Source organism: Podarcis gaigeae (assembly GCF_964106915.1).
Source record: "Podarcis gaigeae genome assembly, chromosome: 9".
In the NCBI taxonomy this organism is placed as follows: domain Eukaryota; kingdom Metazoa; phylum Chordata; class Lepidosauria; order Squamata; family Lacertidae; genus Podarcis; species Podarcis gaigeae.
In genome coordinates, this window is record NC_139685.1 from 32,756,831 (window position 1) to 32,783,038 (window position 26,208).

At 40.8% G+C, this 26,208-nt stretch overlaps 1 protein-coding gene and 1 long non-coding RNA gene across 10 annotated transcripts in view; one reads left to right on the forward strand and one right to left on the reverse strand.

Annotated features, from left to right (window-relative positions):
• The window catches only part of LOC310852526, a 31,908-nt gene that overhangs the window by 2,770 nt on the left and 2,930 nt on the right, over positions 1 to 26,208 (reverse strand). For 5 of the 6 annotated variants that reach the window (XR_014568204.1, XR_014568205.1, XR_014568206.1 and 2 more), the window contains 3 exons: positions 25,277 to 25,391; positions 21,066 to 21,137; positions 2,963 to 3,045 (listed from right to left, as the gene is read on the reverse strand). This is a non-coding gene — a long non-coding RNA (uncharacterized lncRNA). Of the gene's footprint in view, positions 1 to 2,962; positions 3,046 to 19,369; positions 19,608 to 21,065; positions 21,138 to 25,276; positions 25,392 to 26,208 lie in introns of those variants that run through there. The other variant, XR_014568209.1, reaches the window with a different exon arrangement.
• ASB5 (ankyrin repeat and SOCS box containing 5) lies at positions 244 to 26,202 on the forward strand. Of its 4 annotated transcripts, none has more exons than XM_083755962.1 (7): positions 244 to 581; positions 17,991 to 18,070; positions 19,250 to 19,357; positions 19,683 to 19,833; positions 19,931 to 20,065; positions 24,593 to 24,784; positions 25,279 to 26,202. In XM_083755962.1, the coding sequence occupies exons 1-7, from the start codon at positions 386 to 388 to the stop codon at positions 25,404 to 25,406; spliced, it is 990 nt and encodes a 329-aa protein (XP_083612088.1). In that variant the 5' UTR covers positions 244 to 385; the 3' UTR covers positions 25,407 to 26,202. The 4 variants fall into 4 exon arrangements, with proteins under 4 accessions (XP_083612088.1, XP_083612091.1, XP_083612089.1 ...); XM_083755965.1 differs by lacking the exon at positions 244 to 581 and adding an exon at positions 6,450 to 6,648; XM_083755963.1 differs by lacking the exon at positions 244 to 581 and adding an exon at positions 8,782 to 9,232.

Here is a 26,208-nt window from a genome sequence, read left to right on the forward strand (position 1 = left end):
TGAGTAAAACAAGAACAAGTTGTAAATCATACCGTTTGACAACTATTCTTCAGATGTAAAACTGATGTGATTATACACAATAGATATGTGAGCTGTGGAACGAAGCTACTGTTTTAGTATGGAGTGTCATATTCAAAGTGTTTGAAACTGTTTATATGTGTTCTTCTCCAGCTGAAATACCATCACACTAGCAGGAGCTCAAGTGAACTCAGTGCTATGTACAGTATAAATAATCCCCATATTTTGAGCTGCAAGCATCATGACCAGCTGATATTTTCTTTCCTCAGCACCAGCTGTTCCCTAGGAGTGTCTGGCTGGAGCCATACTATCTTACCGACATATTTCGGAGCTGTATCTAAACACTGACAAAGCCTCTTGTGCAGCAATGACTGTCGTAGAGGAAAATCGTCCTTTTGCCCAACAACTATCCAATGTCTACTTCACGATACTTTCACTTTTCTGCTTTAAGCTTTTTGTGAAAATCAGCCTCGCAATACTCAGCCATTTCTATATTGTAAAAGGGAACCGTAAAGAGGCAGCAAGAATAGCTGCTGAGTTTTATGGACTTCCTCAAGAACAAGGTACGCTTTTGTTTCCTTTATCACCTTTGTCATTTCTTGTTATTGAGCTGCTAACTTCTAAAAAGTCTTTTCTTTAAGCAAACTAATCTGTAATTTTCCATAATCTTTAGGCAACCTGTTACTGACCAGATTTTCCCACTTTATTTTCACACTGAATAGTATTTCATAGAATCAGAATTGTAAAGTTGGAAGGGACCATGAGAGTTGTCTAGTCCAGCCCTTGCAATGCAGGAATCTGTCGCCCAACATGAGGCCTGAACCCATTACCCTGAGATTAAAAGTTTCATGTTCTACCAACTGAGCTATAGGTTGTTTTATGATTATCTTTAAAGCAGATTCAATCTAACATGAGCAAAATGTTAAAATAGTAAATTAAAATTGTGAAATTAATCTTCATTTGCTCTGGTTCTGTTTTTATCAAATGGAGGAAGGAAAATGCCTATAAAGTACTGGCTGACATTCATAATGCTTGCATAGGGTAACTACAGCTCCTTGTTTACCAAGATTATTTGTGCCAGAACACTATCCAACTTTTAATGCAAAACTATAATATAGAGTGGAACCTGATTCTTAATATTTTTGAAGATAGTAGTAAAATCCATTTTTCATCTGGTTTATAACATTTCAAACATTTATATTATGAAGATGCGATATTTTTTGAAAATGTGTTCAAAAAAGTATATGTATGTCACAAGCTAAAATATAAAGAGCTTGCTTTTCTTAGGCCTCAGCATTCAGCAATTCACTCCTAAGTAATATGCAATTGCGGTCTATATGCGTAAGCGGCAGCTGCACTGCAGCATTTGTGTGTTGTTAGCCAGCTTTGAGTTCTTTATACTCAAAATCCCAGAAGTGTGTGTGTCAAAGGAGGCCATCAATTCTAAACAAATGGGTACGGGATTTTACATTATGAGATTTATGATCACTTGATTCTTTGGTGCAGCCAGGTTTAAAGATTTTGAGTTCTGCCCATGATATTGCAGGGGCCAGAGGTGTTGCTGGTGCCAAGGATTGTCCAAGTCCAGTAAGGATTCTTATCTGGCGGTAAGGCCTGAAGTAATCATTTGGCATCCCTTGACCCAGCAAATTATTAACACAGTCCTGCAACCAGTGGCAGAGCTTCATGCTCCGGCACCAGGGGGCAGAGAGCAGGTGGGGGCGGGGCTGGTGCGCATCCCAGGGGCATGGCACACTGCCTGCGGGGGCGTGGTGCCCAGTGCAGGCGTGGAGGGCGGCCACTATGGCACCCCACCGGGATTGCGCTGCCGGGGGTGGTGCGCTCCCCCCACACTACTCTTCCTCTGCCAGTGCCTGCAACTGCCTCCTCCCTACAAACTGCTTGTGATATTTAATTATCAATTGGGAATTGTTTAATGCCAATTCACAGGTTGTTGTCCCAGCTATCATGGACCCAAATACTATGTTTGAAGAAAGAAGTTAATTTTCAATGTGGTGTATTTCCTCATGAGTATATGCTGGGGCGCAGAATGTCTCCATCCACGACACTAATACATCCATGAGCCTCTCTTGTATTTGTTCCATGTATAAATATTGTTATTGCAATGTATTTAAATGCAATGTAGTTCTACTAAAAATAGTTTTGCAATATAAACTAATGTAAATATAAGTCAATTTAAATATCAAATGCTTAAAAATGCTCTTAACAGGAAATGACAGCTAGAGATTTGAAGAAAGTTTCCCATTTATTTAAAACATTTTTATACCACCCTTCATCATATCAGATTTTAAGGTGTCGTATATCATAAAACAGTGTAATTATCAAAGAAGTAAGATATCAGAAAAACAACAACGCAGAACATAAGCCTCATACTGTTTTAAAACTGAGCTGAATGCAGATAGGATACTATTTAATGAGATATAGTATACTTCATTTCCCTGTAATTGAGTATTTTCTCTTTCTCTGAGGTGACATTGCCACATGTTTGCTTCCAATGGAGTGCTTCTGAAATGCATCCTATTAAGAGTACATATTGTATGGAAGCTGGTCTTCCAAGTTTAGTTTTATGGAAAAGCGTTTTCCAGTGCCAGCCTATGGGAATGGCTGACACAATGGCTAATTCTAATGCATGTCTTCATGGGAATCATTCCAAAAACACTCGCTTGGAGCGACTGGAAGAGATTCTAGACATAAAATATAGCAACAACTAGCATTAGGAAATTAGATGGGATGGGTATGTGTTAAAGTGCTAAGAGTATTTCCTTTGATAGAAATGAATGGCTAGAAGTTAGATACATTCCCAACAGCATTATCAAATCAGGAAGGAATTTTTCCCCAGGTTATTCTGAAGGTTTCTGTCTCCCTTGTGGTTCAAAATACACCCTCAACAGAATGAATCATCCTTATTTTAGGCAATACTTACAACATTGCTTTGGACACAAAAGAGGTTAAGTTGATTGAATTGTTGCAAGGATCTAAGTGCAGTTCTTCCAAACAACTCTCCAGCTGCAATTAAGATTATAGATATTATGATTTGTGTGGTAAGGGGAAGAGTATTATGTTATTTTCCTCTTTCTAGTACATGCATGGGGAACCTCTGCACAGGGCATTCTCCTGGAATGACTCCCTAGGCTGGGAGTTGGGGGTCTGCAGATATAGGCAATCCCTGATTTGCACAGAGGTTGCATTCCAGATCATCATGCATGGTGACAGAGCGTGTTTAAGCCTACCCCATTACGCACACTTTTCCTGCCACTTCCGGGTTCATGGCAGTGCGCATGTGCATGGTCATATGTGCTTTGAACATGCGCAAAATGGTCATTTACTATTGCATGTCAAAATATATACCTTTTGTGCAGAGTGGAGATAAAACTCCCATAATACAGTGGCTGATGACTCTCCACAACAATGACCTTATGTGAATGTATCAAAGGAGCCATCCCCATGGAATTTAGCAGGGGTTACTTCTGAGTAATGTATAATTACTGTGACATAAATCCACACAAGAAATTGTGGGTTAATGGCAGGGACCCCCCCCCCTTCCTAAGCAAAGGTTGATTTGCACAGAAGTAAACCTCATTGAGTTCAGTAAGACTTATACCCAGGTAATTGTACACAGGGTTGCAACCTACATCATCCATCTCCTTTATAAGTCTTACCTATGAATTGTCCCCATAAGCTCTGGAAAATCCATAGAAGCTCATATTTCTTGATGTGTTATCTGAAGAGGTTGATGGCATTCATACAGTTAGGAATGATAAGTAATGTTTTCCTACTACCCTGTTTAACAATTGCAACTGATAATGTCACTCAACAACAGTTGTTGGGCGAGGAAAAATAGTACAAGATGTTTTCTCAGCTCACATTCCAGATAGATCATAGTTCTATTAATAAAAACTATATAGGAACATCCTAGCTTTCTAGGTATAATAGAGCTCTAGTGGTCATGAAAGGAATATGGCACACGGTACCCAACATATAAAAACAGCAGGATTTAGCATTTTATTTTTCTTAAGCTGTGTAGTTAACAGTTGAGCACTGTGGTTTTACATGAGCTCTTTTCTTAAAAAACATGTCCACCAAATGATTAATATGCAGAGATTTGTTGAGATATTATAATGAGTTGAAAAAATGGTTTAAAATAACATCCCCCCAAACCCAGAAGCATTCCTTCTAGGAATGGTGCACATGGAGGTTCCCAGAAGTCGGGGGTGGGGGGGAATTATGTATGCAACTACAGCAGCTCAGATTTTCTTAGCCCAAAAATGGAGGGTGGGAGAGGTCCCTAAGAAGGAGGAATGGCAACTTAAAATGATGGAATATAAGGGTTAGCATACCTAACCAGCAGAATAAGAGAACAAGAAGATCGAGTCTACAAAGAGGAATGGAAAATCTTGGTAGACTATCTGGGAAATAATTGTAAACGCTAGCAGGATTAAGGTAAATTCAACAGTATAAAAAGATGAGGTAATATGAAAAGAGGGATGGAATTAAATGGTTGTAATGGTTGTAACAGAATATGCAGTAATAATGGGAAAATTAACCATGAAAAGAAAAGAACCATGGAAAGAGAAGAAGAGAAGTCAACGAATGTATTATTATAATGGTGGGTATTTAATGGTGGAAAATGTATAACTGAAAATTTCAATAAAAATATCTTTTAAAAAAGAGATTTGTTGAGGTATAATGAGTTAGTTGCATTCATGTGAATGGTTGGGGTTACCACTTTCCCCATTTGAAGTGGACTTTCTCTTGTCAGGATCTTGAACTTGTGGATAAAGCCATAAAATCTCTTAATATGTGCATCCCTAATGTAGTATTGATGCAGGGCTGCTTTCTCCCTTCCTTACTCTGACTTACTGGGCATTTTTGTAGGCATGGATTCTATTGCATATGCTGCATAGAGGGTCAAGGCCTTCTGACCGCATAGTGTCTAGGGCCATCAATTCCTGAAAGATAACGCTTTAGTACCTGGGAGGGTCCTAGGGGCAAAGCCTGACAGGTAAAGCAGCTATGTGCCATACTTTACAGAGGGCAGTCTTCTCTCTGAAGGTTTTCTGGTCCAAGACCAGTTTAACATTAAATAACCATAAGGGAAAGTGGGAACCCTGAAGTTCACTATCAACAATTAGCACCTGGACAGCAGACTGAACAGACAGGCCACCTAGTCAGTCTTTCTCATTATAGTGAGATGAATTGTATTTCTTTTTAAATTATATCAAATAATTCTGAATCTGCATCTATAAATACAAATTAGCACATGAAAAACACAAGCAAATATTTACTATTGTCCTTTTCAATATGCAAATCACATTCCTGCTGGCAGTCTCAAAGGACAGTAGCTGGGGTAGAGCCCTGTACTCATGGGCAGAAGACAAGTGAAAACACTGTGTAATCCAGGTATAGACCTGTTTCACGTGTTTACTTGTTCCCTGCCACCAAACAGTACATTCATCCATGATATCAAGCCATCATCACATATCATTCTTACACAATCCAGATTCCAACGGTGTCACAAAGGAAAAACTAAAATTCCATTTATAACTCAAGCAGATGAATCTAATGTTCACATTAAACCGCACCCACAATGCACTTGCATGCAACAAATTATTAAAAATTAATTAATTGCCTTCTAGAAAACACAGAAGCTGAGATACTTTCTGGTCTTTTTTCAGATTATGGCAAATAACTCAAAATCTATGCAAAGCAGATCTCTTTCCTTCTTTTTCCCATGCAGGTTTGCATCCTCCCTTTCATATATGCTCATTCATCCATTCTGTCTCACAGACAGACCATAATCTCTCTTTCACATGTACATGTACAAACACACACACACACCCTTCCCCATAGTCTGTATCTGGTAGCTGTTGCTGCTTTGTTCAGCAGTAGTTATGTGAGATGGTTCCTTTCATTCATGTAGGAGGTCTGAGGATCTGTGTGCTAAGATAGGGGCTGGATCTGCTAAACCATCCAATTAAGACAGAGAGCAGGCATGTGGCAAGAGGTTGACTGGTTCAGTGAAGCTGAATGGGCTAGCCCAGTTGTTCCTTCTGGCCTTTACTGTCCATCATTTTTATCCTCCCCCTCCCCAATAAAATCCAGAGCGAATGAGTAGTAAAACAATCAACCTGACACTCACCACCACTCACCATAGGGAAGGAGAGTGGTTCAAAGTATGGCATAAGCCATATCATTGATTGCGTTCCAAGGCCCCATGACCCGCAGTTCCCACACAGACAAGTGGATTTTGGTTTATGGGTTTGAATAGGCCACAACTTTATCAGTTACAGATGTGAACGGTTTGGCTTAGGCATTGGGTGAAGCCAGACTATATATTGACTCCTGCCCATCTGCCGGCAGACCAGCTAAGGGTAAAGCACCAATAGGGGGAGTCCTATGACTTGAATGGCCCCTGGCCGTGCCACGGTTTAAATTTCCTGTGGCCATGCCCACAGCTAGCACTGATTCGTCAGCGGGGCTGCCCCTGGGCAGAGCCCCACCCAGCGCTGGTGACATAGCTGGGCAGTGACAATGAAGGGGCCAATCTCTGGCCCCAGCCGGATCACTGCGGAGCCCGATGCCTGGCTGCAATGCCGCCCACCAGAAAAGGTAAGCGGACTTTTGAACACCTTTCTCATCAAATACTTTCAGCTTTTCTATCTCCCAGAATAAGCATGTTCCTGCACACGTATGCAGAATTGAAAATGAATGAATAAAATACGCCATTAAAAAATATCTGGTTGAAAAAAGCAGCAATGAGAATGAGGCCAGAGAAAAGGGGGGCTGAGAGAGGGGCCAGAAAGGGGCGAAAATGTAAAGCAGGCATAGGCAAACTCGGCCCTCCAGATGTTTTGGGACTACAATTCCCATCATCCCTAGCTAAAAGGACCAGTCGTCAGGCATGATGGGTGTTATAGTCCCCAAAACATCTGGAGGGTCGAGTTTGCCTATGCCTGATGTAAAGGTTCAAGATCTGCGATTTGGCCCCCAGGTGCAAGTGTCCCACTCCCCACCTTAATCTATCCTGTAGACAACACTAGATTTGCTAATATTTATGGCCGGAATCATAAATGCATTGGCACCTAGAAAAGCTTAAGTTAGTTAAACAGGACCACAAGACGAGTAAGCTTCTTTTACTGGGGATACCACTACTGTAATAAGATCATTACACTGGTTAATCTGGGTTGTAACTTTATCCCAGATTAGTCTCTTCTGTTTGCTTGTTCATGAAGATTTTCTTCCAGCACTACAAGGAGGTTATTTAGTGCCATGCCAAAAGAGTATTTGCTCTGGTTTACTAACGTTTACAGTTTATGCTCCTGTTTGGGTCAACGCATGAGAAGGTAGTTTAATAGCTCTTTGCAACTGTTACTAATGCTTAGTCCTTTCCCCCATAAATTGTGGCTGGGGAAACCCAGCCAGATGAGCAGAGTATAAATAATAAAATCATTGACATTATTATATCTCACAATGTTATTATTATTTATTAAATGTGTATACTGCCCTTCATCTGAAGATCACAGGGTGGTTCACAACCCAGAAAGAGAACACGGAATACATAATAAAACAAAAATAAAAGCAAACTAATAACGCCACCCAACACGTTTAAAAGGCCAAAATATTAATCAGCAACCTGACCACCAAATTCTGCACCAGCTGAAGTTTCTGAAGAATCTTCAGAGGTAGCTCCACATATATGTGTTATAACTTAGAGGTTACCAGAGCATAGATGACAGAAGTTAGGCTATCCCAGTTCAGATAGGGTCACAAGTGGGCCACCTTCTTAAGCTCTGTGCCACTGAGGCCACCTGAACCTCAAACAACAGCAAAGGATCCAGGAATACCCCTAAGCTTCACTCCTTCAGAGGGAGTGTAACCCGATCTAGAGCATGCAACCTCCTTTCCATCCAGTCTAGGGAACTGCCCACTAACAGTGCCTCAGTGTTATCTGGATTGAGCTTCAGTTTGTTGGCTTTCATCCAGTCCATTACCAAGGCAAGAAAAGGTCCAGCACATCCACTGCCACACCTGCAGATGGAAAGGAGAAATAGAGCTACGTGTCACCAGCATATTGCTGACCACGTACTCCAACACACCTGATAAGCTTACTTAGCGGTTTCATGTAGATGTTGAACAGCATAGGGGATAAAATTGAACCCGAGGAACCCCACATTGAAGGTTCCACAGAGCTGAGGAGCACCCCCCAAGCATCACTCTCTGGAAGCGACCATCCAAGTAGGGCCAGAACCACTGCAAAGCGGTGGTACTCACCCCTAACTCAGACAGCAACTCCACAAGGATAACATGGTCAATGGTATGAAAAGCCACTGAGAGGTGGAGAAAAATTAATAGGGACACATTTCCCCTGTCTCTCTCCCAGCAGTGATTATCATATAGGGTGACCAAAGCAGTTTCTGTGCCGAAACCGGGCTGAAACCCTGATTGAAGGATCTAGAAAATCTGTTTCCTCCAAAAGCACCTAGATCTGGTTACAATCACCTGCTCAAGAACCTTGCCCATTACAATATTAATATTTCAGTTTTGCAGTAGAAACTTGAAAATACTCTGCCCATTGCAAAATGGCCAAAAATTGCTTTATAACTTAATTTGCAAAATGCTTTACAATTGTTATTATGTTTGCTTTCAAAATATTTCTGGGTGACAGATCCCCACTGTGCCCTCCCCCCCCCCCTTTACAAATGAAGAACCAACATAACCAGGGAAGTCTGTCTTTCTAGGACAAGTGTAAGCGAGGGGGAGGAATCAAACACCCTCTTCCATTTTAACTCGTGTAAACAGACCCAGGCTGCAGCTAAGCTGATTCTTTCTTGTTTTATAAATAGAACATGCCAATGCAATCCTTTCCTTCCCTCACTCTAGCTGCCCGTCCTGCTAGTAAATATTGCAGGATGGTGTAGTAGCTATTTTACTGCAAGTACAACCAGACAGCTTGTGAGAAAATGACAAGGAGGGCCGAGAGCAGTTAGCACTTTGTGGACATTCCAGAGGGAAGAGCATCTGCATTAATGACACGCAGGCTTTGGCAGGAGGGAAGAGAACGTTAAAATCATGTCCACAAACACTGCGGTTCAGAGGAGCTGCACTAAACAGAATCTCTCAAAGAGAAGCCTAGAATGCATAGGGGAGTGTTCTGCGAAACGAAAAGCTAGCTGGGGTATTCTCACCAGTCAAGGTCAGTACAGCAATCATTTCAACAAGCCGATGGAGGCTCCAGAATTTTCTAATGTGAACCATTTTTGCACCATCAATTTTATATCATGACTGTTTTCCTAAATTAAATATTTCAATGTAAATACTAATTTGTGTTAGTGTATTACAATAGAAAGATAGACACAGCTTTAATCTAGTTTTCTTTTAGTGTGAAATTAGCTACGGCATGTTTTGTCTGAGGTATGCTTTTGCAGATGTTGAAGTCACATTCAATATACAGCAAACCAAATGCCAGTGTTGCTAAGTACCATGGACTGTTTACAGATCTGAAGGGCTGGAGTGACCTTATATGTAAATTGTAAATATACATTGGGAGGTAAACAAGGCAGGAGACCTTGGAAGAACTACATGCGACATGCAAATACTGCAGATATTAGTTAATATTATATAATCTGTCCGTGTGCGCCTGCATTCAGAAGCACTGTGATGCATACAAAATAAGTTTACAATAACTATGAAAGGAGCTGTGAAATTTGTTATAAGTTCCTGTCATTTATATGCTACCAAAAATCAATAAACCTGGGTCCCCTCCACCTGAGTATCAGTTTATTTCTGGATTGGGTTCCACTTTGGAATCATTATTGAAATATATAGATTCATTTATTAGAGACTTGGTTCCAGCTTAGGGTCAAACTAGATGTGATGCTAACTAACCACAACCCAGAATTCTGGGCTTGGAACCCCCCCCTTAAAAAAACAACAGCTGCCATGGAGGCTCTGATTCAGATTTGGGTTGTGGCACAGAGGAGAAGGTTTTTACCCATTTCCTCCATGCCAATTTCCCTGCCCCCAGGTGTTACTAGTCATGGGCAGAACAATCCTACCTGGAGTCTGAGGGGAAGGGAGGAATGTTGTGACAGATCTATCACCACATCCGAAGCCCCATCAGATTGTGCAAACCATGGTGGAATGTGGGGAGCAGGTAACTTCATAATTTCCCCCTTCACCAGCCTAGGATCAGGCACGTCAGCAGTGGCGTAGCGTGCGTTGTCAGCACCTGGGGCAAGGCAAGTAATTTGCGCCCCTAACCCTAACCCCCAGATGTTGCGCCCGGTGCGGCCGGCCCCCCCTGCACCCCCCCACGCTACGCCACTGCACATCAGGGATCTATGGGTCTTTGGATCCAATGGGTGCATTCTGCTTTTTACCACCAGTGGTAGCTTTCCATCCTCTAACATTGCAATGCCCCCACCACTTGTGGCACTACTATCCACAGGTAAAGGGAAGTGCCAGTCATACTATTTATCATGAGGCCACTAGGCTGGGACATACCCAGTGGCGTAGCGTGGGGGGTGCAGGGGGGCCCGGCCGCACCGGGTGCAACATCTGGGGGTTAAGGTTAGGGGGCGCAAATCCACGGGTTAGGGGTGCAAATTACTTGCCTTGCCCCGGGTGCTGACAACCCACGCTACGCCACTGGACATACCACAGCTTTCCCAATTGGAGCGGGTCTCAACTGCAGCAAATTAAGGCATAAACACCTGTTGGAAAACTGCCAAAGGCAGCCTCCACAGAGGCAAATAAGTCCATTTTGCAATGCCTCATGAACGTGTTAGGAGAAGCCCAGGTAGCTGCCCTACATTTTTCTAACAATGGAGCAATTTGTAGAAAAGGCAGCTGTGGTTGCTGCAGACGTGGTAGAATGGGATGTTAAATTAACTGGATGGGGTAATTTAAGAGTATCATATTGATACACACTCTGATCCATCTGGGCAAAGTGGATGAGACTTTCCCCTTGAGTAGATATAAACAGGGTGTTTATGTATTTTATCCTAGCAATATACACCTTTAGTGCTCTACAAACATCCAGTGAGTGCCAAGCCTTTTCCAACAGATGGGATATATTATCTATAAGAGGATATCTATGTAAGATAATATAGGCTTAAAATAAACAAACAAGCCTAATTTTTGTAGTTTATGCATTACCAGATTCAAAAGGTCAGATTCAATAACATTTTGCATTCTGGAGTTTAATAATCTGAAACTCATATTAAGATGATCATTTTAAGGCACCAGGCAAAATCCAATGTTAGTCACACTCAGAGCAGACCCTTTGGTAATGCACTGTGGCTGCTTTCCGATACCACATACTTCAACCCTCCAGTTGTTGTCTGGAGCACTGGGAAGAAGAACATGCCTGCTTCATTCCCATTTCCTCACCAAGCCAAGTTTGCAAAATACAATTGACAATCTTCGTTTGGAGGAATCACCTCTAGTTTGCTAGTTCAGACATCAATAAAAATCTGTTTTGACAAGCCAGAATGTGCTACATTAGGCTGGATGTGTTAGAGAAGGAGGGAGTTGTGTGCACAGAACAAAATCCTGATCCAAACCACATAGACTGTGGGATCAGAGCATGTGACATATGAATGCTGTCGGAATACCTTGGTGTTAGACTTTCCTTTTGAAAGAAATTATGTAGGAGGAGTAGGAAATAGACCTAAACAGCAGTACTGTAAGGAAAAGGTAAAGGACCCCTGACAGTTAAGTCCAGTCGCAGGCCGAGGGAGCCAGCGTTTGTCCGCAGGGTCATGTGGCCAGCATGACTAAGCCGCTTCTGACGCAATGGAGCACTGAAACCAGAGCAGTGCACGGAAACGCCGTTTACCTTCCCGCCGGAGCAGTACCTATTTATCTACTTGCACCCCTCTTTTTTGGCATGCTTTCGAACTGCTAGGTTGGTGGGAGCTGGGACTGAGTAACAGGAGCTCACCCTGTCCTGAGGATTCAAACCGCCGACCTTCTGATCGGCAAGCCCAAGAGGCTCAGTGGAAGTGGTGGAGCTTCATGCTCTGGCACTGGGGGGGTCGGAGAGCACGCGGGGGTGGGGCTGGAGCGCATCCTGGGGGCAGGGCACACTGCCTGTAGGGGCGTGGCACATGTCCCGGGGGCTGGGTGCACTGCCTGCGGGGGCGTGGCACCCAGCACGGGTGGGGGGGGGGCAGCCATGATGGCACCCTGCCAGGATCATGCTGCCAGGGGCGGGGTGCCCCCCCCGCACTCCTCTTCCTCCACCAGTGCTCAGTGGTTTAGACCACAGCGCCACCCGCGTCCCTGCAGTACTGTAGAAGGGGCAATTTAACCCTTTCTCTTGTGATATTTTCCCCCTCCCCCTAACCCTCCCATGCCATTCACTTTCCCCGTGAGTCTGTTGTATCAGCAGGCACAGATAAACATCGTTCTTGCTGAAAATTTGGTCTCTTTTCAGTAGTCCACGCCCTTTTAAGTCGATCCAACCTCTATACCTGTTTGTACTAACGTTGTTGTTTAGTCATTTAGTCGTGTCCGACTCTTCGTGACCCCATGGACCAGAGCACGCCAGGCACTTCTGTCTTCCACTGCCTCCCGCAGTTTAGTCAAACTCATGTTGGTAGCTTCGAGAACACTGTCCAACCATCTTGTCCTCTGTCGTCCCCTTCTCCTTGTTCCCTCCATCTTTCCCAACATCAAGGTCTTTTCCAGGGAGTCTTCTCTTCTCATGAGATGGCCAAAGTATTGGAGCCTCAGCTTCAGGATCTGTCCTTCCAGTGGGCATTCAGGGCTGATTTCCTTCAGAATGGAGAGGTTTGATCTTCTTGCAGTCCATGGGACTGTACTAACATACAGCATTTATATGGTTATATGACACAAATTACTTTTAAGCACCATTGACTTAAACTGTTCCCTTAAACACATGCTTTAATCCCTCCAATGTAAATAAATATCAAATGAACATACTTAGCTTTTCAGTGCTTCACGGAGTAGATCCAGGTAATACTTCTAGTCAGAGGAAGAGGAATGATACAGGTATGGCACTTAAAACTTGTCAGTTTAAACAAGGAGCGTTGCAGATATCATTTGCTACTAATATAACTGCCATTTTGTTAAAGGGTAGAATTTGAATCTTTAGAAGACATTATTATAGATTTGAATTTGACTGGAGACAGATTACAAGTTTGTTTCTGTATAAATCTATTAACCAGCCCACTTCAGTGGGTCAAAATACATGAGACACAGAGATTCATGGCCATCATATCTCCCAACAAATCTTTAAACACTAGCTGATGTCCTGGAGCAGCAGTGTTGAGAAAACAGGATTCAATCATCCTCCTAGTCTGGCTTTCCTGATCAAAAACATCTCCCAAAACTTCACAGGGTGGCAGATAGAGGTCCCTGCATTGTTCTTTTGCAACAAAACTAATAGCCACTCAATGGGGTGCAATTTAGGTTGAGAAAACTGTGCAGAAAGTTTAAGCATCACTCCTTCAGTACCATTGCTCAAATTCAAATTCGAGCCCTCAGCCAGTAATTTAAGTTAAGAATAGAAACAATGGGAGATATGACTACAGATCTGTCACATCCTGTGGAGCTTGGCTTTATTGCTCATGGTTAAGGTGGCAGATCCAAAAAACCTAAATGGATTGGCATGTGTCAGTGGAAAGATTGGCATGTGAGCATTAGGATATTCATAGAACCAATTATCTATTATAATCATACATAATAAATATTAAAATAGTAATGGTGCTATTTATCTGATTATTTGCAATGCACATTTATGCTTCAGTTTCTAGAAATAAGTCCCATTAGGCCTGGCTTCTGAATAGACCTGTACACTTTTATGCACTATATTATCTTGTACAATATATTTTACATTTTCTAGATCTCTCAAGCTCCTTTTGCCTTCAAACTAATTAGGGTACTTTTTAAAGCTCTGTATAAGATATATACGACGCCAATTCCTACTGATTTTGTTGGAAAAGGCAAGCATGTGCTTGTCTCTCTCCAACAGAAATAAATTGGTTTTAAAAGTACTTCTCTTTGCTAGATCATGTCTGTTGTCATGGTGAAAAGGAAAGATGAGAGGAGATATTCATAATCATGTGGTATATCTTTAATTTGGGACATTTTGATTAGAATTTCACATGCTGAGATTATAAGGAGAATTGTGCAATAACTTTAACATGGCTCCTGAATGGGAGAAAGGTGTATGGGAACAGGAAACAGCCTTGCAGTCTTCCATCTAGTTTTGGATAGTCTCCTACTACCCTCAAAGGCAGTAGCTCTCCAGGGTATCAGACTGGAGTCCTTCCCAGTCCTGCCAGAAAATGCCAGGGATTGAATTTGAGACTTTCTGTCCACAAAGCAAGGACTCTACCACTGAATTAATACAGTCCCTGCTCTCTCTGCTGCAGATGGGCAAATGCTTGCTAACGAGAAAAAAATATTTCTGTTTCTCTCAAATCTTAGGTACTGTTGTCCCCATATCCTTCCCTTACAAATTCCTTACCCATCACTTCTGGGTCCATTAAGCTTAGCAGCCCTCTCACCCTTTCCTTAAGGAAGCATCAACATCCTCACACAGTTCCTGCTGGGCCGCCAATCATTCACCCACATTTCTGAGGACAACTGCAGCATGGGGGTAAACAGGCCATGCCTACAAAATCCTGTCTTGTATCAGTGTAATTGGAGATGGAATGTCTCTACCGACAATATCACATATACACCTACTCGACTGCTTTGATCAGCAGTTTATCATGTAGATAAACTTTTTATTATATATAAATATCTATGGATATGACAGGAAGCAGCTCATATAGACTATGTTTGGCATAATTTATTAGACAAAGCTTCATTTGATTTTTGATTCAGACCCACTGGAAACAATCCATATTCATAATGAAAATGATATTTTTTTATTACACGTTTAACTTGTAAAATGACTTGCAGCTTTTATGACATTTGCTCCCACAACAATCCTGTGAGGCAGATTACAATTCTTCCTATTGAGCTGAAGCTAAGAAATTGTCTTCCTGAAAAGCACCTGACCAATTTATAGTGGATGTTTTGATTTGTATCCAGACCCAATTCTACATCACGTTATCTATTACAAAATGAAACAACAATTATACTTTATTTAAAATATGCATTATTATATTTAAACCATGAATTATTTCATGCACTGTGTTTCTATGGAGCAATGAAAGCTGGCTTATTCCTAAACTCAGGGCTTTGGATATCTGTTTACTGCAGAGGCTTTACAGGTGAAAGTTCACATTATAATGAGTGCAGAGCTCCTTCTAAAATGGCTGAAGTGTATTAATAGGCAGCAGCAAAAGGAAGAGTTTTATTTCCTTGTTTAACATGAGCCGGATTTATAATTGCGATTGGCTGGAAATGCCATGGGGAGATGGAGATTTAGGTACTGTATACATTTCTAAATCATTCTTTGTACTTGACTGTTCGTTATAATTCTTAGCCTTATCTCTGCAGTATTACAGAACTGTATACCCCAGTAAATTAGATACCAGCTGGCTTGGAATGCAGAGTCTAAATATAACTTGAAGCAGTTTGCACTTCAGTCAGAGAGAAAAGAATCATAGGGAGATTGTTTTTGAATAAAGAGTATTTTTGCAACTGCCTTTCTAAAAGGTATAGTTTTTATTTGAGACAGCTGGGTATCCAATCTCATCTCCGTTACAAAAAATGGGAAAGCTATGAGAGGAGGAGGTCACTGAAAAACATGCAACAATTCTCTAAAATAAATATACATAGTGTATACCAGTAGTCTTATTACAATCTACAAGTCTGTCTGCAGTAGAACCAATCACAAGAAGTCACTACCAGCCAAGACAGGTTGCTGAGTTTCATACACTCCAACTTAGCCAGGAAGGAAACTCAATGACCCTATTTTTCCCTTTGAGAGTGGCTTTTAAAAATGTTATTAGCGTGCTCAAGAGCACTTCAGGTTTCATTATCATTTCCATAATAATCTTTAGACGTTAGCTGTCTTGGAGGGAGGGAGATGCTTCTTGACTAGTGCATTTATACATATACACAGAGACGCAAAACTCCAGTGGACTACTTCCTTCCAAACCACCCAAACAGATAATAACAGGGGTGGGGAACCAGTGGCTCTCAACATGTTGCAGGACGGCAACACCCATCAACCCTAATCACTGATCATGCTGTCTGGAAATTTTGGAAGTAGGCACTCCAATAATCTTTGGGGGGCCACTGATTTCCTTCCACTGTTCTTTAAGAACTAGATCCAGTTTAAGACAAAACACCCTCTTAAACAGAAATAGGGATGTTAACATGTACAGAAGTGTGTTTCCATTTTCACCCATGGAATGTTGCAATGTACACCCTGATGTGAACAGTAGTGGGCAGAGATACCCTGAATTTTTGGTGCAAAGCAGGACTTGGGTTATTTTCCAGCACCATGGGAAAAATAAAATCGCGTCACTGCGGCAATAAAATGTGCAGGCATTTTTCTGCATAGCACAAGTGAACACATATAAAAAGAGGCACAGGAATAGATAGTAGATGTAGCATAGATAAGGATAAATATGATTTGTGGAACTGCAACTGCAATGCTGGATTCAGATTTTTTTAAAAAAAACCTGTGAAGTTAGCATCTGGGATCTTTTCCTTATCCAAAGTTCAAAATGCTAGAGAGATGTTAATAAGGTACTTTATATGCTTGCTACCATTTCCCAGTGCAGCAGCTCTTAACAAAGTCTTAGGGCGGCAGCTCAGTTTGGCAGTAAAACAAATTGGCACAAGAGAGAGAGGAATTCTCTGCAGTGAGGATGCGTCAGTGTGGTTGTAAACAGCAGCCGCTAATAATTTGTTGCAAGAAGAGCAACATTTTCTTCTTGTTTTGTGATTGTCAGATATACATATTGATTAGGATTTTTTAAGTGCTGATTGCTTTTCTAGCATAAACTAAAGGTGGATTTAGGATAACTTTCATAAATTGTACCAGGACATCCATGTACCTCAGAAGAGACCTGTTCAATGCAATGGGTGGTCACCAGAGTTCTCATGTTAACTTTTGGCAACTTTTTTGTTATCATCATATGAATACCATATTTGGGTCCTATATTAAGGTGGACCCTACATTTTGCTGTTGAAATTGCTTACTTTCTGCAGCATCCTAGAACTACAAAACAAAGCACTATTTCTGCAAGGCAGAGCAAAGAGTTGCAATCTCCATCTGGAAGCAACACTGGATTATAGATATTTCATGCCACCTTCTGAATAGTCAACTTGCATTTCCATTCTAATGTGTTAACACTCAAGAAACTCCCATTGATCTCAATAAGACTTGTTCTCAATTAACTATGTGCTAGGGATGGGGGAAATTAGATTTAGCTTCCTTTGCAAGTGAAGCTTGCATCTGGTGCCTTTTACATTTGGCACCAATTGCAAACCCCTAGGATTGCTTCCACTCAGGATATCTCACTTGAGAACTCTGCCAAAAATGGGTTTGCAAACCCCAGAACTCCCAAGTGCAGCTGATCCCAACAGGAGTTGTGCTGACTGCAAGTGCCTTTTGGAAGGGATCTTCTTTTGCATTCTGGATGCAAAGGAGGAAAGGAAAGAATTGGGAGCAGACACTGAGTGCACTCCCATTTCTTTCCTTTTGAAGCTGGGTCACCTAACATCATGGTCAAAGTGGCCTATGGGTTAGTGGTGGTGAAGGAAGTGGCCAGATCCTGTTCCCTATTTTCAGGTGGGATCGTGTGATTTTTTTTTTACTTTATCATCTTTTTCTACATTTACAAAATAATTAATTTAATATTTAAACTGAAGGATGGGGTTTATATTTAAATAGGAATTATGTAGGACTGGGGTTGTCTAAAGATAAAATTGATCATCAGTTTATTATTTTATATGCATTAAAACATATCCATTTTTGTAATTTAAACTATATGGTGGTATTTATTGTTCCACAGGTTCTTGGGCAGATCGCTCACCACTGCATGATGCAGCAAGTCAGGGACGCCTCCTTTCTCTGAAAACTTTAATTGCACAGGTAAAAATGTTAAAGTATTTCAATCACAGTACGTTTCCCCTTCCCCATTCTTTGTTACAATCCAGTGTTTTAATATGAAAATTACTGACATTCAGCACTAGCAGGTAAGAGATAGCTAAACAGCAAAATTGTAAATGACAAAAAATCTCCATCCAATCTTATTAACTGTTCTAATGTATAAATCCGACTATCAACCCACTTCTTCCACCAAGAGAATTAATTTAGTATGAGCATATGGGTCAAAGTATAACAAGGCATAAACCACATCTCCCAGCTGCTGAGATTGCAGGTGGAAATAATCCTTCCCTTTTTATATACATAGATCCTAATGCCATCAATCCACATGGAGTGCCAACTATATCAGGTGGTATTTACCACTAGTTCTACTCAGAATATATCCATTGAAATTAATGATTAATCTGCGTGGGATTTAGGTTGTATTCCACAATCACCTTCATGATTACGCATGTATGCGTATTTGCCAGAAAAAGAGGCTTGCCAATAGCTTGTATGAGCTAAGAAGCCTTAACATATAAATTAGGACCTGGGAAATCAAAACTTCCAGTATTTACAACTGCATTTTCTAATATGAAAAACTAAGGTGGAGAGGCCCTAGGAATCAGGTTTGGAGCTAGTACCAGCCCTAACTGTAGCATTTTATAGCTATTAATCAGGGAGAGGCATTCTAGAAAGTGGAAAAGTGAATAGTATCTTTCCCCCTCCTTTCCTTCTCTCTGTATAAAGTAGCGAGGGAACTTTTAAAACTTCATAGCATGCAGCTTCCCAAGCCATCCCAAGCCATGAAAGTTACTGTAACTACTCCAGTCAGTTTATAACACTGTTTGCTCTAAAACATTTGTTTGGATTAACAATTAAAAAACTTTAAAAATATTTTGGGTGGACTTTACAAATGGAAGAAGAGGGGAGGCAATATTTGCAGACCCCAGAATCCACCCAAATTTAGGAGCTGTTGAACCCCAGATCTGGGTGGAAGGTGGTAAAAATTGTTAATGGAAGTGTCTGCTGGGTCAAAAACCCTTCTGTGAGCACAAGGGGGCACCAATTAGATATCACCCTTTGATTTTAGACCTTATGCTGGCTAAGTAAAGTAAATTTTGCCTATAATATTCTGTCACTTGGACAAACTGGCTTACAGCTGTTAGTTCTTTTCCTGTTTAGGGATACAATGTAAATGCTCTGACCATTGATCAAGTGACTCCACTACATGAAGCATGCCTAGGAGATCATGTAGGATGTGCAAGAATTCTTCTTGAAGCAGGAGCAAATGCAAGTATTGTTTTCTTCTGCATGTAAGAACATAAGAATAGTCTGCTGTAGACTTTGCACTGATATCAATGCACTGTAAATTGTGGCTGGAAGACTCTCAGGAGGCATTCAATGCTTTCAATGGCAAATTTTACTGAACATCATTACAAGGTGGTATACAAGTTTCCTACTTCTGTTCATCTGCATGTTGCCAGCTCTTTCATTCTCCTAATTTTTCATCAATTGAAAGGGGGAGGAAGGGGGAGGCAACCTATATTCCCAAAGCAGAAATAGAATATGTAAACAAGTATTTTAGTTCTACTCATAGCAATATCCAATACTTTAGGTGAATGCTACAACAATTGACGGAGTGACACCCTTATTCAATGCATGTTCAAGAGGGAGTGCATCTTGTGTAGAGCTTCTACTGGAGTACGGTGCCAAAGCTCAGTGGGAGACATGCCTCCCTTCTCCAACTCACGAAGCAGCTAGCAAAGGTAAGAAAAGAGACTAGCTGAATGAATCAAAAACTACACCAGGCATTGTAAATCCAATTCCTAGTTTGAGAGATGAACTTCACCCTCTTTTCACTAGGTCATAGTGACTGTCTAGAGCTGCTGATCTCTCGGGGCATAGATGTTGACCAAGATATTCCTCACCTGGGAACACCTCTATACGTGGCTTGCATTTCACAGCAGAAACAATGTGTACACAAGCTTCTGCATTCAGGTACATAAGGTTAATTAATATATTTTTACTTTGCTTCTTAAACTGGACCAGAGTTTCACTGTAATGCATAGTGTATTGTATTGCTATGAATGAACTAGTACATTTGATCTGACCACCTTGTTTTGCTACCTTATCTGCTAGGGTGCAAGTGTAAACATTCAAATGTACACATATCCTAACACATGCATTTTTCTAAAAGGATAATCTTGAGGTCATCTATCTTGAGATATTTACTGGAGATGACTGTGTGTGCACAGACAGAATTACATTGACTTTTATAACCTTGCAAAATTTGAGGGATTTAGTATGGACCATCCTAGTCTGCTCGCTCTGAGGAGCCAACAATAGACACACCACAGTTTATTTTAAAATGAGTAAAGGTTTAAAGATGACAACATGCCAACGTAAAACAAATAAATAGCAGCAAAAGCAGCTTTGTGACTTGAAATGCCACTACAGAAAAGTACAGAAAATAATAGGTTAATAAAGCATAAACATGTGAGCCCAGCCACATGTTGCCTGGAACATTTACTTAATTGATGTTATAGAGACAGACGGAAAGGAATAGATATTCATCTAACAGTTTTTAAAGACACAGCCTTGCTATGTGGACAGGGAAAGTCCCAGGGATTAGAAAAGGTTACAGTCATACTTTGGAAGTCAAACGGAATCCGTTCTGGAAATCTGTTTGAATTACAAAACGTTCGGAAACTAAAGTGCACCTTCTGATTGGCTGCAGGAAGCTCTTGCGGCCAATCAGAAGCCACAGTAGCCCCGTCAGACATTCAGCTTCCAAAACTAGTTTGCAAACAGGAACAGTCACTTCTGGGTTTGCGGCGTTCGGGAGCCAAAACATTCAAGAACGCAGCTGTTTGAAAACCAAGGTACAATAGCAGATATAAAATAGCAGTTTTCTTGTCTCATGAGAGCCAGGTTGGAGTTACCTGGAGGAAATACAAGTCACAGAGAAGAGTGCTAAGGTTGAGATTGTTGTTGTTACCTGTCCCAGTGAGAAAGGAATAAGATGGTAATGCTCCAGCTTCTGGAATTCTTGTTATGACAAGAAGGAACCCTGTTAAAGATAGCAAAACATTCCCCTTTAGTAAGATACTGGCCGGTACCTTTCTGTAAAGGGTCCTGACTAATTCCAAAAACAAACTAACAAACATGGATTGGAGACAAGGAAGTGTGGAGCAGGTAGAGGTAAGGACACAACCTAGCTAAAGCCTAAATGAATGAAAGAAGCAGCACACTTCGACATACCAGGACAGGAGTAGTGCATCTTAGAAAATATTGATGTGGAGCAGCCTCCCAATAAAATGAACAAGTTGGGGGATGCCATGTGCACCCAGTTATTGGGGGGGGGGGGAGAAAAATCTTCTTACTGCCAAACCCTGAATGCAAAAGGAGCTTTTCACATAGGGCTTGGACTTGTTGACTACTGTTTAATAGCAAAGTACATGAGTGAACAATTCTTAGGACATCCAAGGCTACATTTCCTGTTGACAAAAGGGGGGTGAGCGTTGACATTCTTAAGAAATGTAAATGGAATATTCTTGCCCCGATGACCTCAGTTTGTTAACAATGTGCCTCCACCTTGCAAAATAGAGAATGAACTTGGATTTCTCCAGATGGGCAAAAGGATTAGTTAATTCAATTAGGACTTGTTATGCTTTCCAGCTGATAATCATTTATTCTCAGTGGGTTTTGTTTGTTTTTTTGCTGAATTAAGGGTATGTTGCATTAGATTAGATCCTGGATTCTGGAATTAATTGGGTCATGGCGCAACCTCTTACTTATGACTAGCATGTGCTGGAATTATTGTTGACTCATACACAGACAGGGCCTTTCCTTGTCCATCACAAGGATACGCTTATGGTCTAGAGCAAAGTCAAATTATACATATAATTTTGGGTCATGTATAGAATTGCAACTGAACCAAGACGATTAGTAAAAAATTGTTTAGCCAAAATCATGAAGCACCCACAATAATTACATTAAGTGTCATTTACTCCTTCTTCTCACTTACCGTACTTACATTGTATTTCTTTTAACCAACCTGGTTTTAAGATGAAGATGTTAATCTAGAGCCAATTAATTTAAAATTCTCTAGGAATAGGAATAGACAATATCCATAACTAGCCTGCATTATATGAACTATATAGGATATTTCAAATGATGACAATTCAGCTTTGCATTCATTTAAAGATTGAGTTCCATCTTCAGCAAATCTCAGAAGTCACACTGATCTTTTATAATGTGAGGATGACAACATCAGCATCCACATCACATAGCTGAAAGTAAGCCTGTGGTATCCCCTTTCTCACCTTGTCTTCCAGGCTCTTAATTATTCTTGTAGCCCACTCCCAGGTCATTGCCAACTTGTCTTCAACTCGGGGCATAAAACCGGAAGAGATTATAAACAAATGAGGACTAAGCAATGTTATTGTTTATTGAGCCTTGGAAACAATTTTCTCTTAACACAAATAAAATAGCATTTTAATTCCATAGCCTATTGTCTCAAGCAGTTGATATCCCTGCCAACTTTGTATAATCAGATTTCATGTGAAAGGGTGCCTGGGAATGGTAACGGATTGGATGACTGCCAATAAACTGAAATTCAATCCTGATCAGACAAAGACTTGGTGAGGGTGCTTGGCCTGTTCTGGGGAGGCTCGTACTCCCTTCTGAAGCATTAGTTTCAAAGTATGAGAATGCTATTAGATCTGGTGCTTTCTATGCAAATTTAAATAGCCTTGGTGGCACAAAGCACCTTTAGACCAGGCATAGGCAACCTCGGCCCTCCAGATGTTTTGGGGCTGCAACTCCCATGATCCCTAGCTAACAGGACCAGTGGTCAGGGATGATGGGAATTGTAGTCCCAAAACATCTGGAGGGCCGAGGTTGCCTATGCCTGCTTTAGACAGCTAAAGCTGGTGCACCAGCTATGGCCTGTCCAAAATAATCCAGAATCATTTGTGCGAGTATTGGATTATTGTCTTTTTTATTTAAAAAAATAAATTTTATTAACCGACCAATCAAATCAAATCAAATCACATCACATAAATTCCAAATTACAAAGCCGAATTTTAAATTTTTTGTTGGGGGTACCCATATTTCAAGTTCCGAAGGGGATTCCAATCATCTTCTTGCTGCTGTGTTAATATCCACAAATCTGTCCAAATAATGTTCATATTTCTATCCAGTCCTATCTTGCTGTTCCCACGTCTCATCTTATTCATATATTTTTCTTTTTTCTTTGTGCTCTCTTCTGATAATCTCCTTAAGCAGGTAAACACCAGTTATAATCCTGTGTGAATTTTTCCGTTCGTCCAATCACCATATCGAGATGGTTTCCATATATCATCACTTCCATAAATAAGAGCACTCTTTCCATCATTAATCTTCGCAAATCTGTTGCCTTCTTTAATCCTCTGAGGAGGCTCGCCCGCAATATGAAAACAGATCCATTCCTCCTCTCAGACATAAGTCTTTTGACAGAACTTGCCAAAATAGCGACGCTGTTTTTTTACTGCGTCATCCCAAAGCTCTTAAACTTTCCACAATCTCCTTAAAACATGCTTTTGGTTAGAAATTATCTCCACACAGTCTTAAATCATCAGCTTAGGTCATTTAAGCGGCATTTCTAACTTGTGGGGGGGATTCTTGGTTAATCACATAAAGAAAAGAGAGGAAAGTCCCCCTCCCATCCAGTCCCATTGCCAACATACCGAGCCTTGGTGTGTCTTCTCATGATATATTCCTGTTTATCCGACCCGTCTTGTTTCTCAGAGATCTCTTCAGTTAGCAGTCTTTACTCCCCATTCTTCCTTGAAATATGTGCATTTGCTTTCACCTAATTATTTCTTTTGAGGTTGCTGCAGCTAGAGGCGCGAATCGGAGACAGCGTCCAGGAGAGCCGAAGTCCACACAAGGGCTTTCTGTCTAGTGCGCCCACCCCCTCGAGTTTGGGGGTGGTATAGGGCACAGCAGACAAGGGCAGTCCCCCCCACTCGCTTGGGGGGGCAGGAAGGCTGCTTACTCCCACCACAGCCTCTTAATTACCTCATGTCGAAGAGTTGTTATTGTCGGCCATCTTCCAATGCACCCCAGTGGCCCCCCTCGAGTATTGGATTATTGTCATGTGTTATACAAGGATCTAAACTTGAAGACAATTCTAAAACCACAGTTAGCACAAAATATATCTGCTATGCTACTTACTTGGAGCACCTTTTGCCAGTCATTAATCTTCATGATTACTTCAAAATAATTTCTGGAGGGTTTTACTCATCCCTAGCTAAGTATGCACTACAATCCATTATACTTAACAGATATAGGAAATATACAACAAAATTAATTGACAACCTTAGCAATACTTTTATATAAAGTATTGAGTTCCAGTGTTTAGAATAAGAATCTAATTTTTGAGAACAAGAATTTAGACATTGTGATTTGGCTTTGATTTAATTAATATAAATTCCTCATTAATTAATATATATTCCTATTTTTCCTGTTCTAAATCTATAGGTGCTAATGTACAGAAAGGAAAGTTTTTGGAAACTCCACTACATGCAGCTGCAAAGCAGTCTAGTGCTGAAATAGCAAATGTACTTCTTGAGTTTGGGGCAGACATAAATGCCAAAAATACAGAGTTTGAACGACCTGTAGATGTAGCTACTCCACGGAGTCTGGTGGAAACAGTATTGCTTCTACAAGAAGGTAAAGGGGATATGTTTATATCAGAGTAGTAACAATGACTATTCTTTTCCTCTCATGGAACTGACTCTTCTGTTACAAGACATTTTAAGTGTGCTGCTGAACTTTCACATTCAAATACCTTATATGATTACTTAATTAAATACCTCAGTGCTTTTTATAGAAAACTGTACTGCAAAATGACAAAACACATGTTGGCAAAAATGGAGGGCACTTCAAATACTCAGTTGAAATATTTATGTTTTTTAATGTTATGCTAGTCAACTGTGAGTTTGGGCATACCATAGAACAACTTTTGTCAACCTGGTGACCTCCATATTTTTGGATTGCAGCTCCCATCATCCCTGGCCTGGGGCTGTTGAGAATTTTAAGTTAAAATATCTGGAGGATACCAGGTTCCCAAAGGCTTCCATTGTAGGTTGCAATATAATTAACACATTGCAAATTATTGAAGTAGTGAATTGCCACAATTTCTTTTTCTTTTTATCTACTTACAGCTACTCCATGTTCTCTTTGCCAACTGTGTCGGCTACGTATCCGAAACTACATAGGAAAAGCCAGGTTGCATCTTATACCGCAGCTCCAGTTGCCAACCATGTTGAAAGAGTTCCTGCAGTATAGATAAAGTAGTGACTAATTTTTCAAAACTTGAAAAAAAAAGCAGCCAAGTATTTTACTATATCTTTCATGTGAAAAACTGTTGAGATGGGGAAGGGAGGGCATAAACCAACATTTACTAATATATATCTCACAACTGAAGCTACATTATAATCCAGTGATATCTGGGATTCCTTGAGCAATCTGATGGAGAGGGGCTAATATAATTAAATAAAATAGAATTTGCTAATACTCTTGAAATTTGCTGTACACTTTCATGTAGTGTTCACTGATCAGCCACTTCATTCAATTCTACCTTTCTTTAGGGGCTTTTGTGGGGACTGTTCCTCACACAGCAGATGTGTAGGAATATGCAGGGATTCTGGGGTCATCCAGCTATTTTGTCAGTTACAGCATTTCCCAACCCCCTGTGTATTATTGCTAAGGGAGTTTGTCCATTTAAATGCTGTTGCTGTCTCAGGATCTGCTCTACTCTTCATTCATTGGAGGAGGGGAGATGAAGCTAGAGAAGAAGATGGGAGCTGCAGTTGTCAGGAGCAACAGTCTTTTCAGTGGACTGGAGGTTGGAGTGGCAATGAAGGTGTACTGTAATCCAAAAACTCTCACAGAATGTTGTGTAAGTGAGTGTTGTGCAATGCTCAAGACCTGTACATGTGTTTAAGATCTTTTGTTCACTGGCACAGATGAATTGTTGTTTGGTTTTGTTATATTCTGGTTTAAGGTGTCTTGTTCTGTGTGTATCTAGAATAATGGGGTGTTAGATGCACTCTATAAATATATATACATATTGAAAGACAATAAAACAGGTG

Excerpts from the sequence above, each read along its gene's own strand:
- ASB5 (XM_083755962.1), top strand. The coding sequence starts at position 386 with ATGACTGTCGTAGAGGAAAATCGTCCTTTTGCCCAACAACTATCCAAT. Across the intron at positions 582-17,990 it reads TGGACTTCCTCAAGAACAAG|GTTCTTGGGCAGATCGCTCA; the intron begins GTACGCTTTTGT and ends ATTGTTCCACAG. Across the intron at positions 19,358-19,682 it reads TTCTTGAAGCAGGAGCAAAT|GTGAATGCTACAACAATTGA; the intron begins GCAAGTATTGTT and ends CCAATACTTTAG.